Below are 15497 nucleotides of genomic sequence, written 5' to 3'. Positions count from 1 at the left end.
CATTAGGCTTTATCAAGGGCTTTGTGATTCGTTGGCCACTCAATTCAGGTGTAATAGTGGCTGGATGGATAAAAATGCTTTCTTACTGTTTACTTGGAAACTAATTAGGAAACATGGCATCACTTTGTACTTACATAAGAACTGCTATATAAGTGCAATGTAATTACAGTCTAGCGGTATTGTTTGTTAGCTAACACCACAACTCCAGCCAACATGTTTCAGAACAATATCGATACTGAATTTATTACTGTGTACTAGTTATATAGGTTTGAGGGCAGCTTGATGTAGTGTGACTAGATTTTATATTGCCCTGTTGATTGATGCACTTGATTTATCTGAGAGAGAGAAAACACACAAAAAAACGAATGTCTTTGGGCAGTTAATATCATTGTTTAAATAATACTTGGGGTGGAAATTAAATATTAATTACATATTATACTATTTAATTAGACAAACTATGCTGTTTTTACTTAGAGAATGGTCTATTATGTTATGTTAGTATTTTTACTGATACAAGTTGTCGTGGGGTACGACTGCAGTATGTGACATTCTGTTTTAACAATCTACAGGAATTTAGATGTGTGGAAACATGCAGGAAGGAACAGAAAACGGTGGCAACGACAACTATCTTAATCTGCACAGACAAAATTGTTGCTTGAAAAATCTGCAGTCTCTCTTCCTATACAATTTCTCTGACATACTCTTACTTTAAAACCCCCTTTAAAAACATTTCCATCAGGATATTTTATAGAAAAATATGTTCTATTCTTCGGACTAAAAAGGATTATTGTGGAAAGACGCATCATGAAATGGAGAGAGTAATTTTCAACATGTCACATCAGAATATAGGACTACATTTTTGATGTTGGAATACACGTTAATCTGAGAATATATATATTCCCCTTCAGCACCTCTTCGCAAAACAAGTTTTAGAAAGACACACTGTGCCTATAACCAGCAGCTTTGCAAATATGGGTGTTGCAGGAGGCGTTAAGTGAACGCCCATAGTTACCAATCCAGTTGTGTAATTTGAAAGGAAAGCATTGTCATTAGATGTAGCTCAACTAAAAACATTCAACCATAACACTGTATAACTTCTGTGTTGATAAAATGCTGTTTATAGTACTGGAATTTAACAGGATTTTACACTGTCGCCTTATTCTGCTAAACAGGTTCTTCGTTGTCACACTGACACATGAAAGAATGAATGATTCAGGGCAGGTAATGCAAAATATGTTGTTTGCATTACCTGCCCTGAGGCATTGATTCTCTCATGTGTCCGTGTGACAACGAAGAATCTGTTAGTACAGTTTGTCCTCTTTCAGGTCAACTTTTGTGACTGTGTGACATGGAAATGGCACCATAATTAAAATGATTGAATCAAAGGTTTGTTTTCAGCGTTCCATGTACCTCTTACGTCAGAGACATCTCTGAATCTAAAGAATATGTGGCATTGAAAGTATGACTCATGTCTTAAATACTGAGTTGATTCAAAATTAATGTGTATATATTAACGTACCGGTACTCTCTCTAGAGGGGCTTAATGAAAAATACAAACCACAGTGTGGTTGCTTTAAAATAATTACAAGATTTGAAAAGGTTGGCACTGCTCATCGTTTTCAGCATTCTATGAAATGTATTGTGATTACCGGCTTGAATTTCATTTTGGACAGTTGAACGCAAGCCATTTCAATTCATGTATTGAAATTATTTTCAGATCCAGTTAACAGATTGGAGTTTGTATATTGTGTTACTAAGCATACTGATAAACTGTGATATTAGTTGAGAGTTGGCAACAACAACAAAAATGTTTACAAAATAATATTAGGAGATTATAGTGTTAAATAGCCTTGGCTTTATGCCCTTGGAAATTTGGGGAGTGGTTAGGACACGTCTACATTCTGCATATAAACAACTGGGCAGGCTAAAAGTTAAACTATTGCTATACAATTGTAACTCCACAGCAGCCTAGCATATTACCACTTCATGAACATTGAATATACTTGATTCAAAATAGGTAAGTGGTCAATTTGAATTATTTATTTGGCATCAATGTACAATTGTAAACCTGTCTTCTGGATAATGATGGCCATAAGGAAGTAAGCTGGTTGGTTACAGAAAGTCTTGGTTGTTTTCTTAGCCTAGTTGGACAAGACGTTCAAGATTTGCTCAAAGACGGTATCTTGCAATGAGGCTTGACTGATTGAAGACAACAATGTAGGCCTAAATGTTTTCGAATTGTTTTACAAGTACACCTACCCAGCTTTTTTTGTTAAGTTCCTTAAATGTGCTGAGAATGTACCAAAGCCAAGCAACTATCCTTCAACATTCCCAGGGAAGGATGTTGGCAAAATTACCACAGGACAACAACACTCTCACCGTGCTTTATGGTTCTTACAACATTTTGTGCTAGCTGAGAAGTCTGTATTGAAATGCAAATTCCTTGGCGGTAAGGGAGAGGGGCTCAGAAGGTTGATCACGTGATCATCTGTTTAATGACGGCTAAAATATGAAAGGGAGAGGGGATTTTGTATTAGGATTTTTATTTATAATTATATGTGGATGAATAAATAGTAACCCAACTGGGATACATTCACATTACCCACAGATCAAGCCTCAGATTACCATAACCCCAATACTGATCTGCCATCGATGATGAAAAACATCTCACCCTATCGGATTGTCTTCTTTCCAGTTACTAGGCTACCTGTTCCATAGGTCCACAGTCCCTCATTCAATTTGAAGAAAGTTAGCAAGGCATTTCACTGTACTTGTGCATGTGACATTACAACTTGAAGCACATCCCGTAGTGTCCTGTTCTACTCCTAGGCCCTACTGTATGTCTCATGCCCAGTTAGGCTCCAAGTCTCCAGCAGTTTGTGGCTATGAGTCCCCTGCCTTGTGAGGTCCTAGGCCTCCTGTACTGCGAGGGTCTCAGCCACCTGACTTGGGGTACCCACCATTCCCTGACCCGGTGTGCCTGCTACATTCAGGTGTGTACACCTAAGCCGGTACCCTCCTGGCCTCCATGCATGGCCCCGAGAAATTATACTACTCCTCTAGTTTTACAGTCAGATGCAACTTGACTGTCCTGCCTTTGTAGACACCTTTGATTATATCTCTTTTATTGTTCAGATTTCCATGGAAGGGCACATAGGCAGAACAGCAAAGATACCATGAGGGTGAAGTCCACCTGTAGTTAGTGTGTGTTTCTGTCGTGTTGATAAGAGGATGCAAACCATTTACTCAATGACCACTCCGTAGAGACAATGACAGAAAAGTGTGTGTCCTTTTTCTCTTGGAACAGACAGTTAAATAAATGTTTCACTCGTACTCTTTGGCAAGCAAACAGTGACAGAAAAATAATGTATTCACCTTATTTGTTGGATATGTAACAATTATTTACCTAAACAGTGAAATAATTCTGCCCTGCTAATGCTGAGTTATATGGTGTCCACTCTAGCTTCCTGGTGAAAAAATCTACAGTTGGCATTCAGTGACAGGATGTGTGGTGTTGTAACTGGGAGAGAGAGGAGTAGAACAAAGGCCTCAATGGTTCTTAAACATCCTGGCCTGGGAAATTATGCCAGGGTCGGGGGTTAAGATAACTCCAGGGGCAGATAAAGACAGGATGAGCCCAAAGTGGCTTATGGTGCCCCCCAATGGGAGGGGTGGAACCAAGAATTCTGGGTATTAGCTATATGAACTGTGCATTGTCTGTATGATTCAGGCTCTCAGCCTAACAGGCAGAACAAGACTGTTGGGCTGACGGTTTCATTATTGCAATAATTAATCGATTCTAAATAAAGATGATTGCTTGAAGAAATGACCAAGTCTTACTTAGTGCTTAATTTCCACGACAAAACCCACTCTTATTCTCTCCATCTTTCCACCTTTTCTACCTTGCCCTCCCTCCTTTCTAGAGAACATCATAACCATGGAGACACTGAACGAAATCGATCGCCTCCAATCATCTGGCTTTGGTAGACCCCTACCCAGACACGGGCTTCATCTCCTTCACTGGTTCTCCCATGAATATGTCACATTCAACAACGACAGCGAGATGGTGACAGTTCGCAACCCTAAGAAGAAGGCGTTCGGCTTCCACCGCTTCATCGACAACCAATTGCTCCCAGACCAGGGATTTCCATTCTACGAGGTGGGCAATTTGAAAGCACCAGGGTCTGAGAACCTGCCTGATTCTGTCATCCAAAACCACACAGAAAACAATGATGACAGCAACATAGACCGGATCATCATCAGCCTCCAGTCAGACCGTGTGTTGGACAGGATCTACGTGACCCAACAACATCATTACAGAGGTGCTTTTGACCCCCAGCACACCTATCGCATCAGTAAGGGGTTGATCAGTATCATCCGTAAACTGGAGCTGGATGAGCTCCTGGAGCAGACTGGATATTTTCTTCCTTGCCCTCCCTCCATTGAGACACTGAACGAAATGAGACAACTCCAGTCATCTGACTTTGGTATACCCCGGCCTAGACACGGCCTTCATCTCCTTTACTGGTTCGCCCATGAATACGTCAAATTCAACAAAAAGGGTGAAATGGTGACAGTGCGAAGCCCCAAGAAGAAGGCATTTGGATTCCACCGCTTCTTCGACAATATAGAGGAGCATGATGGCCAGTGTAACCAACTGCTACCTGACCAGGACTTACCATACTACGAAGTGGGCAATCTGAATGCCCCAGGGTCTGACAAACTACCACATTATGTCAGCAAAAACCACACAGGACACAATAACGACAGCAACATAGACCGGATCATTATCAGCCTCCAGTCAGACCTGGTGTTGGACAGAATCTACGTGACCCAACATGATCATCACAGAGGTGCTTTTGACCCCCAGCACACTTATCGCATCAGTAAGGGGTTGATCAGTATCATCCGTAATCTGGAGCTGGATGAACTCCTGGAGGAGACTGGATACTCTTAAGACTTTCCCCCCTGGCCAAGGGCATATAGACAGAGGCATCGTACACATAATTATTTTTTAACCTAATTTCTGATGGTCAAATCCAAGATCTCTAACTGAATTATTTATTTTCTTACAAATGTATACTAGGCATGGGTATGTGTCACGTCCTGACCAGTAAAGGGGTTATTTGTTATTGTAGTTTGGTCAGGACGTGGCAGGGGGTGTTTGTTTAGAGTGTTTCGGGGTTTGTTGGGCTATGTTCTATGTTAGTATATTTCTATGTTTATCTAGTATGTCTAGTTCTATGTTTAGTTAATGGGGTTGACCTTCAATTGGAAGCAGCTGCTCCTAGTTGCTTCTAATTGAAGGTCCTATTTAAGAGGGGTGTTTTTTCTATGGGATTTTGTGGGTAGTTGTTCCTTGTTTAGTGTTTGTGCACCTGACAGGACTGTTTTTGTTTTCTTTTTTGTATACATATTTATTTGTTTCTCCATCTTCAAAATAAAAAGATGAGTATACATATTCCCGCTGCATTTTGGTCAAATCCTTACGACAACCGTGACAGTATGACATCATGTCTTCGATATTCCCCATCCATTATCTGTTGTGAATGTTTTTATTTAGATAAAGGGCCTTGTTTTCAGATGTTTCACATCCTGCCACGTTTTTTTGTTATTTTTCCCCAACCATTTCACCTGTGTGGTGGAATTTCTACCTTTAACTAATAATGAGGAGAGGCAAAATCAATAATCAATCAAGGTATTACTTTTATTATAATAAGGAGGCTGGTCGCACCACCCACACAGGTGAAATGGAGTGGGAGCCTCCTGTACAAAGAGTACAGGAACATTTATATAGTCAAGCTACCCCATGCAAGCATCTGCAAAACACGTGACCCTATGTATGTGTATGTGTGTGTGTGTGTGTGTGTGTGTGTGTGTGTGTGTGAGGGAAGACAACTGGGTGAAAAGGTTGCCTCAGTCTGTCGCAACTGAGTGAGGACAACAGGAGCCAGAATGACAGGAAGTCACTGCAGATATACTACCTCTATGTATGGTCATACTGGGCACACACACAGAACACACACACACAAAACATGAATCTTTCGCCCAGAAACGGGCTCCAAACAGAACAATAGCTTTATCACTGGTGTGCAGAATATAACACTTCGCCCTGTCTCCAGTTAAGCTAAGAGGAACCAGTTAATTTCTGTCAGCTCTTGGCTGAGCGCCCATGTATCATGGGGTCATTCTACACACACAGAACAGTTAGAGCAGGCCTCTTATTAATACACACACACACTTTTCTATCTTATATGAGTTAACGAAACTATCCCAAGCCCAACGCCTAGGCCTAAAGAAGGATATTTTAGTACACAAGCATTAGTAAGGTTCAACAGAAAATACCCACACACCTGCAATAGTTATTGCCACACTAGTCAGAACTAGGAAACTGTAGTTATCCACGTGCTGCCAGTGGTCATTGTAGCATGTAAGTCTTAGTGGGGCAAAAAAAAAATGTTTTTGTAGATGAATGCCAGCAAAGCTACTACACAACACTAAACAATACATTAATTGCACTAAAACGGTGACCACAAACTGTTTGGGCCTACATAAAGCTGTCTCACCAGCATTCCCAACACAATACCACTGCTACACCTGGCTATCAGCGGAGCCTTGTCTGCCTTTAAAAAAAACATAGCTGATATGGCTGACTTGCTTAAACAAATGTGGTTTCTACTGACAATTAAGATGTACAAACTATGGTATAAGGGGACGACAAGCGGATAAGAGGGAATCTGTAATTTCGATTAAGACATTAATGAGCGCGCTAGGATGGACGTAGTCAATATAACTATTTGTTCAGCACTTTTGAAATGTACAGCGACAGAATTCAGAACATGGGCCATTATTACAGTATTCTCCCTGTACACCAAGTCAGAAATGTAGGATAAATAAAGAGGGCATATAAGCAGACAATGAAAGCTCTTACAATGTTCAATGATGACATTTTTCAAAAACAGGCTATAGGCTACATGTGCACCACCAAGTCAGAACAGTAGGCTAAATTATGAACAGCTTACTACACAACATACACTTAGTATTACTTTATTAGCTGCAGGATACATATCTCCCTGTCATATTACATAATTTATGCAGCAACATACAATACATTTTTTTGACTCACCCTGTTCTGCTGTGATCACTGGAACAGGAAGGTGGCGCGGTGGTTCTTCGTGGGCAAATTTTGTCATCAAACTTTGTCATCAAAGTCTGGCATTCTCTGGATGTATGGTGCTTTCAGACAACTGGGAAAAAACTAAGTTGAATCATTACGCCAGTGATCTTCAGGTTGTAGCTCTCGAAAGAGGCCGAAGTTCCCGACTTGGAATTCCGAGTTTAATGACCGTTCAAAACATATTTTCACAGTAGGAGCTCGTTTTCCCAGTTGTCTTGAACTCACTGAAGTCTGACATTTACGAGTTTCCAGTTGTTTTGAATGCGGCAGAAGTCATGCTGGATTGACAGCATGGCCAATGTTGAATGTTTATCCTTTTAAGCTTGGAAAAGAAACCCTTAAACTGAGACTTGGACTACACACTCACTACACTGAATAGCAGGCTTGTGATTGCTTTGCAGTTAGCCACTGATTCCTTCCAAACCACTTATTGTTGAATTTTTCTAATTCCAACTTGTGTAATGTTTATGTCCAATGGCCGTTGAGCACCGATACGTTTTATCTATAATTTCCCTTCATAATTTCTCTTCATATGACAAGGCTTGAAAATGATTTTTCAGTCGATTATTGACTTGATTCATGATGATTACTGCTAGCTTGCTACTAAGATTTTGAAAGTATGATGTTGTCATGATCAGTCCAATCAAAGCTAAGGTAGAAATAACATAAATTGACGTCATTTTATCTGTGGCCCATGACCTCGAGCCTTTTTGGATGGGCACCTATAATGTAACTCTATGGCAGCACCGAAGGGCATGAATTTTCAAGCTCTCCCCGTAGATTTTGCGGTGATGTAGTGTCCCCATGAGTGACAGAACACTGAGCCAATCACGGTGCAATTAGAGAACATTACCAACCCCTACACTTCGTATTTTCCGCTAGCTGCCCCACCACCACAGAATGCACTGAGCTAGGCAGAAACACCTGCATTTTGGAGCAGCCTTACTCAAAGAAGCAAAAAAGAAACAATTTTTGTATGTGGCTTTATTAACTCCATTTTTTATTTTATTTACATTGTTTGCAAACTGATATGTGACACGTATCAATGCCAAAATAACATGCAAAACAGGCACAAAAATAGTTACTTTTTTAAAGCTAAACAGGTGGGTCTCAAAACAGGTGGGTCTCTGCCCCACCTGCCCTGAATGACAGGTTGCCACTGCGTGCTGCATTCAAACAATTAGCAAGTCAGAAATGTCTGAGTTTCATAGTTCCGACAAGCACGTGAACACGGCTTAAGTGTGTGTGTGTTTGTGGAGGGATTAATGTTTGTAATAAAATAATTGATTAGTTAATGAGTTTTTTATTTAAAATGTTTAGTACAAAATGTTGAATGTATCAATAAATTTAGTCTCAAAACATTCCAAAACCAATAACCGGGAAACTGGTTTCTAACGTGAAAACATCAACACCACACTTTGAACAACAGCCTATACTGTACTGTTTGACCATTATATCGTTATTCAAATTAAATAAAACTTATTTACATAGAATAATGTTTTACAAAAGTAAATAAATGATCCATTTATCTGTAACCTGGGTCGTTCCACCAATTAGTTGCCTTTTGAGTAATGTAACCTAATTTTAAAACTCTGTCTTAAAGAGCACATGTTCAATTTAAAAGTCTAAGGGCCCAGGTGTAAGTCACACAACCAGTGCTGGACATGGAGCCAAGATGGAGAACCTAACTTGCTAATTATCTAACTTTTCTATCTTTGCAATTTTGTGTTTGCCAGACTCACGTAAGTTGCTAGCTGACCAAGATCGGTTTTATTTCAGTAACTATAACTAAAGTCTAAGGGCCCGGGACTGGGTTTCTACTAAGCTAACATATGGAATTCTTTTAAAATGGTCATACCAAGGATCATTTAGCTATTTCATTTTTATGTATGAAAATATTTTTTGGAAATTATTTGATAAAACATTGAATTCAGCCTTACTGCTATTAGCCCATAGAAACACATGAAATAACAGATTCTGACATGGAAAAACAGTCCAAAATAAATCTAAAGGAGTTATGTTTTTGAAGTGTCTGTGCTATATCTGAGAGAGATAAGAAAGCTCATAAAAAAACAATAATTAGTGTAATTACCTGTATACCTTTCACATGGAAATGCCTTATTCACTTCCATTAATTTTTTCGTCCCGGTACCGGGATACCTTCAGATGAGTCCCATGACACCTTGTGGGGTTGTAGAGCAAAACACCATCATGCTCATGAGAGTCTTATCTTTCCATACAGGGATCATATTAGTTTGGATGCTACAGACGTTTTTGTGAAAAGAAAGATTTTCGGGATGTTTCCTGGTCTGACAAACCCCGCTGAAGCTCTGCCACCTTCTACCACAGATGTGGAAGGCTGACATCGACGGATGAGATAGATTGAGACGCAGCCCATGCAAAAAAATACACATCTCTTGTAGAAACAGACAGATTTTGATGGGGATTAAAAAATAACAATAACACTTTTCCCATCTCAAGATGTTAAATAAAAAAATACAATAGTGACTATTAAGTGCCAAATAAGGTAATAGGGTTGACAACTTCATCTTAAATCAGCCATAAATCCCCTTGTGATGCTTTTACACTATGATTTGACTATTAGATGTTCAATGTGTCTTTTGAAAAAAATATTGTTACACCATATTAAAACAAGAGTTCAGCTCACGTAACAGGGTTGACCTTAAAATGAGGTACAGGTGGCGGGGTTACCTTAAAGTGAATCACTAATAAAAAATAATCTTCTGAAATAACTTTGTCAAAGCAACCAAATAACTAGGGCATTACAATGATGGTGAAAACTTGGAGAAATATTGGGGTTAAGTGGGTTAAAATCTTCCTAGAAGTCACAGATGATGCACAGAGGGACATACAGTTGAAGTCAGACGTTTATATACACATTAGCCAAATACATTTAAACTCAGTTTTTCATAATTCCTGACATTTAATCGTAGTAAAAATTCCCTGTCTTAGGTCAGTTAGGATCACCACCTTTTTTAAGAATGTAAAATGTCAGAATAATAGTAGAGAGAATGATTTATTTCAGCTTACATTTATTTCATCACATTCCCAGTGGGTCAGAAGTTTACATACACTCAATTAGTATTTGGTAGCATTGCCTTTAAATTGTTTAACTTGGGTCAAACGTTTCGGGTAGCCTTCCACAAGATTCCCACAATAAGTTGGGTGAATTTTGGCCCATTCCTCCTGACTGGTGTAACTGAGTCGAGTTTGTAGGCCTCCTTGCTCACACACGCCTTTTCAGTTCTGTCCACAAATTGTCTATAGTTAAGGTCAGGGCTTTGTGATGGCCACTCTAATACCTTGACTTTGTTGTCAATAAGCCATTTTGCCACAACTTTGGAAGTATGCTTGGGGTCATTGTCCATTTGGAAGACCCATTTGCGACCAAGCATTAACTTCCTGACTGATGTCATGAGATGTTGCTTCAATATATCCACATCATTTTCCTGCCTCATGACGCCATCTATTTTGTGAAGTGCACCAGTCCCTCCTGAAGCAAAGCACCCCCACAACACCCCCGTGCTTCATGGTTGGGATGGTGTTCTTTGGCTTGCAAGCGTCCCCCTTTTTCCTCCAAACATAACAATGGTCATTATGGCCAAACAGTTCTACTTTTGTTTCATCAGACCAGAGGACATTTCTCCAAAACGTATGATCTCTGTCCCCATATGCAGTTGCAAACCGTAGTGTCTTTTTCATGGCGGTTTTGGAGCAGTGGTTTCTTCCTTGATGAGCGGACTTTCAGGTTGTCGATATAGGACTTGTTTTACTGTGGATATAGATACTTTTGTACCTGTTTCCTCCAGCATCTTCACAAGGTCCTTTGCTGTTGTTCTTGGATTGATTTGCACTTTTCGCACCAAAGTATGTTAATCTCTAGGAGACAGAACATATCTCCTTCCTGAGCGGTATGACGGCTGAGTGGTACTTGCGTACTATTGTTTGTACAGATGTACGTGGTACCTTCAGGCGTTTGGAAATTGCTCCCAAGGATGAACCAGACTTGTGGAGGTCTACAATTTTTTTTCTGAGGTCTTGGCTGATTTCTTTTGATTTTCCCATGATGTCAAGCAGAGGCACAGAGTTTGAAGGTAGGCCTTGAAATACATCCACATGTACACCTCCAATTTACTCAAATGATGTCAATTAGCCTATCAGAAGCTTTTAAAGCCATGACATAATTTTCTGGAATTTTCCAAGCTGTTTAAAGGCACAGTCAACTTAGTGAATGTAAACGTCTGACCCACTGGAATTGTGATACAGTGAATTAAAAGTGAAACAATCTGTCTGTAAACAATTGTTGGATAAATTACTTATGTCATGCACAAAGTAGATGTCCTAACCGACTTGCCAAAACTATAGTTTGTTTTAACAAGAAATTTCTGGAGTAGTTGAAAAATGAGCTTTAATGACTGCAACCTAACTGTATGTAAACTTCTGACTTCAACTGGATGTCAAAATGCTGAATTTTCGCAACGTAGCAAGTCTTTCTTCATATTTAAAAAATCTGATTTACTGAATTTTCCATGTGATCTATGATATATTCCAGGGCACGTAATTTAATATAACAGGCTTAACAATTCAATATTCATGCACAAAATCTACTTAAAATATCAAAGGGACGCAAAAGGCACTAATTTCATGGAACGACACACCTACAAGATGAATGATCCAGAGTTGCTTTGCTTTCTTAACAGTCTTGTCCATATCCTGCTTCTTATTCTAATCTCCTGACAGAAGATCTCTGTGTCTTAATCGTCTTTCTTCTTTCCACTATCTTCCTGTTTTCTTTCTTTGTGGATGAACAGCATATGCCTGTTGAGGTTAACCTTGTAATTGAAGCTTTTCCCACATTCTCCACACTTAAATGGTTTCTCTTCCATGTGAATCATTATATGTTTGGTTAAGTCACTCTTTTGCTTGAAGCTTTTCCCACAGTCACCACAGCTAAATGGTTTATTTTCCGTGTGAGTCAGTAAATGAGAAGTTAGGTTCCTCTTCCTGTTGAAGCTTTTCCCGCAGTCACCACAGCTAAATGGTTTTTCTCCTGTATGATTCTGGATATGATCAATGAGGGTCTCCTTGCGATTGAAGCCTTTCCCACAAAACCCACAATGAAATGGTTTTTCTCCTGTGTGAATCATTTTATGTCTGTTCAGGGTCTGCCTGCGAGTGAAACTTTTCCCGCAGTCACAACAAAATTGTTTCTCCCCTTTCGTCTTTCCATTTTCGTTCTGTTTTCTTTCTTTGTGGACAAGCAGTATATGCCTGTTAAGGCTAACCTTGTGATTGAAGATTTTTCCACAGTCACCACAGTTAAATGGTTTCTCTCCAGTGTGAATCAAAATATGTTTGGTTAGTTCTCCTTTCAGCTGAAATCTGTTCCCACAGTCTCCACAGCTAAATGGTTTCGCCTCTGAATGAATCCTCGAGTGCATCTTCAGTCTCCCAACCTGAGTAAAGCATTTGCCACAGTCATGGCAGCAATGAGTTTTTTTAGACGTGGTGTTGTTTTTTTTAGATTTCCTCAAAACTTTGAGATCCAACAGTTTAGAGTCACTCCCTCTGTCCTCCACAGTCTGTGTCTGGGGAAGATCACATTCACTATTCACACAAGGAGGAGCGAATATGAACTCTATGATGTCAGCCTCCTGTTCCTGAAGCTGCCCTACCTCCTGACTGGTCCTGATTTCCTTCTGCTCCTCTTTAATCCGTGTGGGCACTGTGCCCTCCTGCCCCAGACTGGGGCTCCAATCCCGCGCACAGTGCTGCTGCTCGGGTGTAACCTCCTCCTCAGAGACAGCGAGAGAGAACTGGAGGGAGTCTATTTTACGTAGTTTTATCTCCGGTGTGATCCGCAGCAGTCTCTGAAGCCGGTAATTCTCCTGTTTAGAACGGGAAATCTCCTCCCGATACTCCTCTACCACTTTCTCTACTACGTCAAAAATCTCCACTGCAGCCACCATTAAACGCTCACTAACAAACACACTCAAAGACTGTAGTTTAGACATTTTTAGAGAACTGAGAGTTCGGTATTCAGTTCACTGCATCTAAACCCACGCAAAGAATATGCCTGTAGCAAAATCTAAACAATCTTCCCTCTTACTCTACTTCCGTGTTGTTTTCTTCTTTTGTGTTTGTCAGCGGTTGGCTAGTCCCAAAAAAGAAAACAGCGCCCCTAGCTGGATGGTTTAAAGGTTGATATGGCGAGTGATCATGTAAAATGTTAAAAATAATCAATATAATAATGGAATTTATACAACGAGTGGTTCTAATTCTGAATGCTGGTTAAACCACATTCCAGCCGATGTCTATTCCACAATAGAAATCTATGACGTTAAAATGCCTATGTACACTGTTCCATCTGACTGAGCAATCCACTGTCTCATCAGCCCAGCTAAGCCATTTATAAACTTGATCTCCACTATAAAAAGCATCTAGACATTATCTCACATTTCTTTTAGACTAACATTTTATTTTAAACAGCAGAGATTTGTATAAACCTTTCTGTCTGTCTCTCCGACATTTGCAACATTGTTTTAATATTCAAATTCGATCTCCAGCTGTCCCATAGTAATGTACGTGTTGGGAGTCGGGACAAGACAGAACAGGCAGGCAGCGTTTCTCAGCCAGTCGAAATCATGAATCAGCTGTTATAATTTTTATGGATATACACAAAGAAATGTCAATAAAAAAGGTCAAATGATACGAATGTCAGCTAGTTTTAACCGAACCGATAGCAACCATAGATATTTGTCGGGACTATATCTTGTGGAAGGATGAAATAGAATGAATAAATTAATCAAAATAACATTGTTAATGAAAATATGTCAATCATTATTTCAATTTGTTGGTAACCTGTTGTTTGGAGGATATATTGGCACTGGTGTTGTTAGGCACGAGATGAAGTCGAGGGCCGGCAAACCGTGCCAATATATCCTCCAAACAGGTTACCAACAAATTGAAATAATAAAATCCCACACATGCTGATGAAAAACAAAATATTTATGACTTCATTAGATTAAGAAAGCAATGGGTACACCTATGTGCCACAGCACCATAAGCAGAAAACGTAACGTATTGTCTGCTTCATGGTTAGCCTATTTCTTTGTAAATGAACAGATACTGTAGAAAACAATGGGTCATAAAATGGCTGGTTGTTTAAAGTAATGAAATTACATCTGGAAAGGAGTGTGGATTGTTGGTACATAAGTGCACATTTTAGTTTTAGCTCAGCACTATCACACGTGTTTCTAATCAAGTACATGATGATTGGTTAATTAGTTGATTTTATTCGCAACACCAGTTATTAATAACATCAGTTCACCATTCTCTCATCACCCCTGAGATATATTCCAAAACAAACGACCACGAATTCTCGTTTCTATAACGTGAAAATAACAACATAACAGCTGCGTGACTTTCCTCACAGAGCAGGACTGGTTTCCCACGATACTCTGCACTGTTTGATAATTATATTGTCATTCAAATAAAAAAAAACTTTATTTACATCAAAAGTTTTACAAAAGTAAAAATCTGAAACCTACATGAAGGATGTGGAGTTTCCTTGCTTTCCTAACAGTGTTGTCCATATCCTGCCTCCTTATTCTTAAACCTATTCCCCCTCAGGAGACTGAAAAGATTTGGCATGGGTCCTCAAAAGGTTCTACAGCTGCACCATCGAGAGCATCCTTGCCTGGTATGGAAACTGCTCTGCCTCTGATTGCAAGACACTAAAGAGGGTAGTGCATACGGCCCAGTACATCACTGGGTCCAAGCTTCCTGCCATCCAGGACTCCAGTCACCCTAGTCATAGACTGTTCTCTCTGCTACCGCATGGCAACCGGTACCGGAGCTCCAAGTCTAGGTCCAAGAGGCTTCTAAACAGCTTCTACCCCCAAGCCATAAGACTACTGAACATCTAATCAAATGGCTACCCAGACTATTTGCAATGCCCTCCCCACCTCTTTTACACTGCTACTACTCTGTTATTATCTATGCATAAGTCATTTTAATAACTCGACCCACATGTATATATATTACCTCAATTACCTCGACTAACCGGTACCCCCTGTACATAGCCTCGCTCTTGTTATTTTACTGCTGCTCTTTAATTATTTGTTACTTTCATTTCTTTTTTTTGTTGTATTTTTCTTAAAACTGCATTGTTGGTTAAGGGCTGGTCAGTAAGCATTTCACTGTAAGGTCTACTACACCTGTTGTATTCGGCGCATGTGACAAAATGTGATTTGATCTCGGAGATTCTATAGTAACGTCAACCTGAGGAAAAATGAAG

The 15497-nt window shown here is 39.7% G+C and overlaps 1 protein-coding gene across 1 annotated transcript; it reads left to right on the top strand.

The window, feature by feature from the left end:
- The first annotated feature begins 1874 nt into the window (after positions 1–1874).
- Positions 1875–5459, top strand: LOC115191913 (uncharacterized). The gene is made up of 2 exons (XM_029749932.1): positions 1875–2017; positions 3924–5459. Exon 2 carries the CDS (start codon positions 3938–3940, stop codon positions 4955–4957), a length of 1020 nt encoding a protein of 339 aa, XP_029605792.1. The 5' UTR covers positions 1875–2017; positions 3924–3937; the 3' UTR covers positions 4958–5459.
- The last annotated feature ends 10038 nt before the right edge of the window (positions 5460–15497 follow it).

This window comes from Salmo trutta, chromosome 4 (assembly GCF_901001165.1).
Source record: "Salmo trutta chromosome 4, fSalTru1.1, whole genome shotgun sequence".
NCBI lineage: Eukaryota > Metazoa > Chordata > Actinopteri > Salmoniformes > Salmonidae > Salmo > Salmo trutta.
Note: the sequence above shows the minus strand (reverse complement) of the source record. Positions and strands in the feature narration are given on the sequence as shown.

What these genes read in the sequence shown, in the direction of transcription:
- LOC115191913 (XM_029749932.1), top strand. Translation starts at nt 3,938, where the DNA reads ATGGAGACACTGAACGAAATCGATCGCCTCCAATCATCTGGCTTTGGT.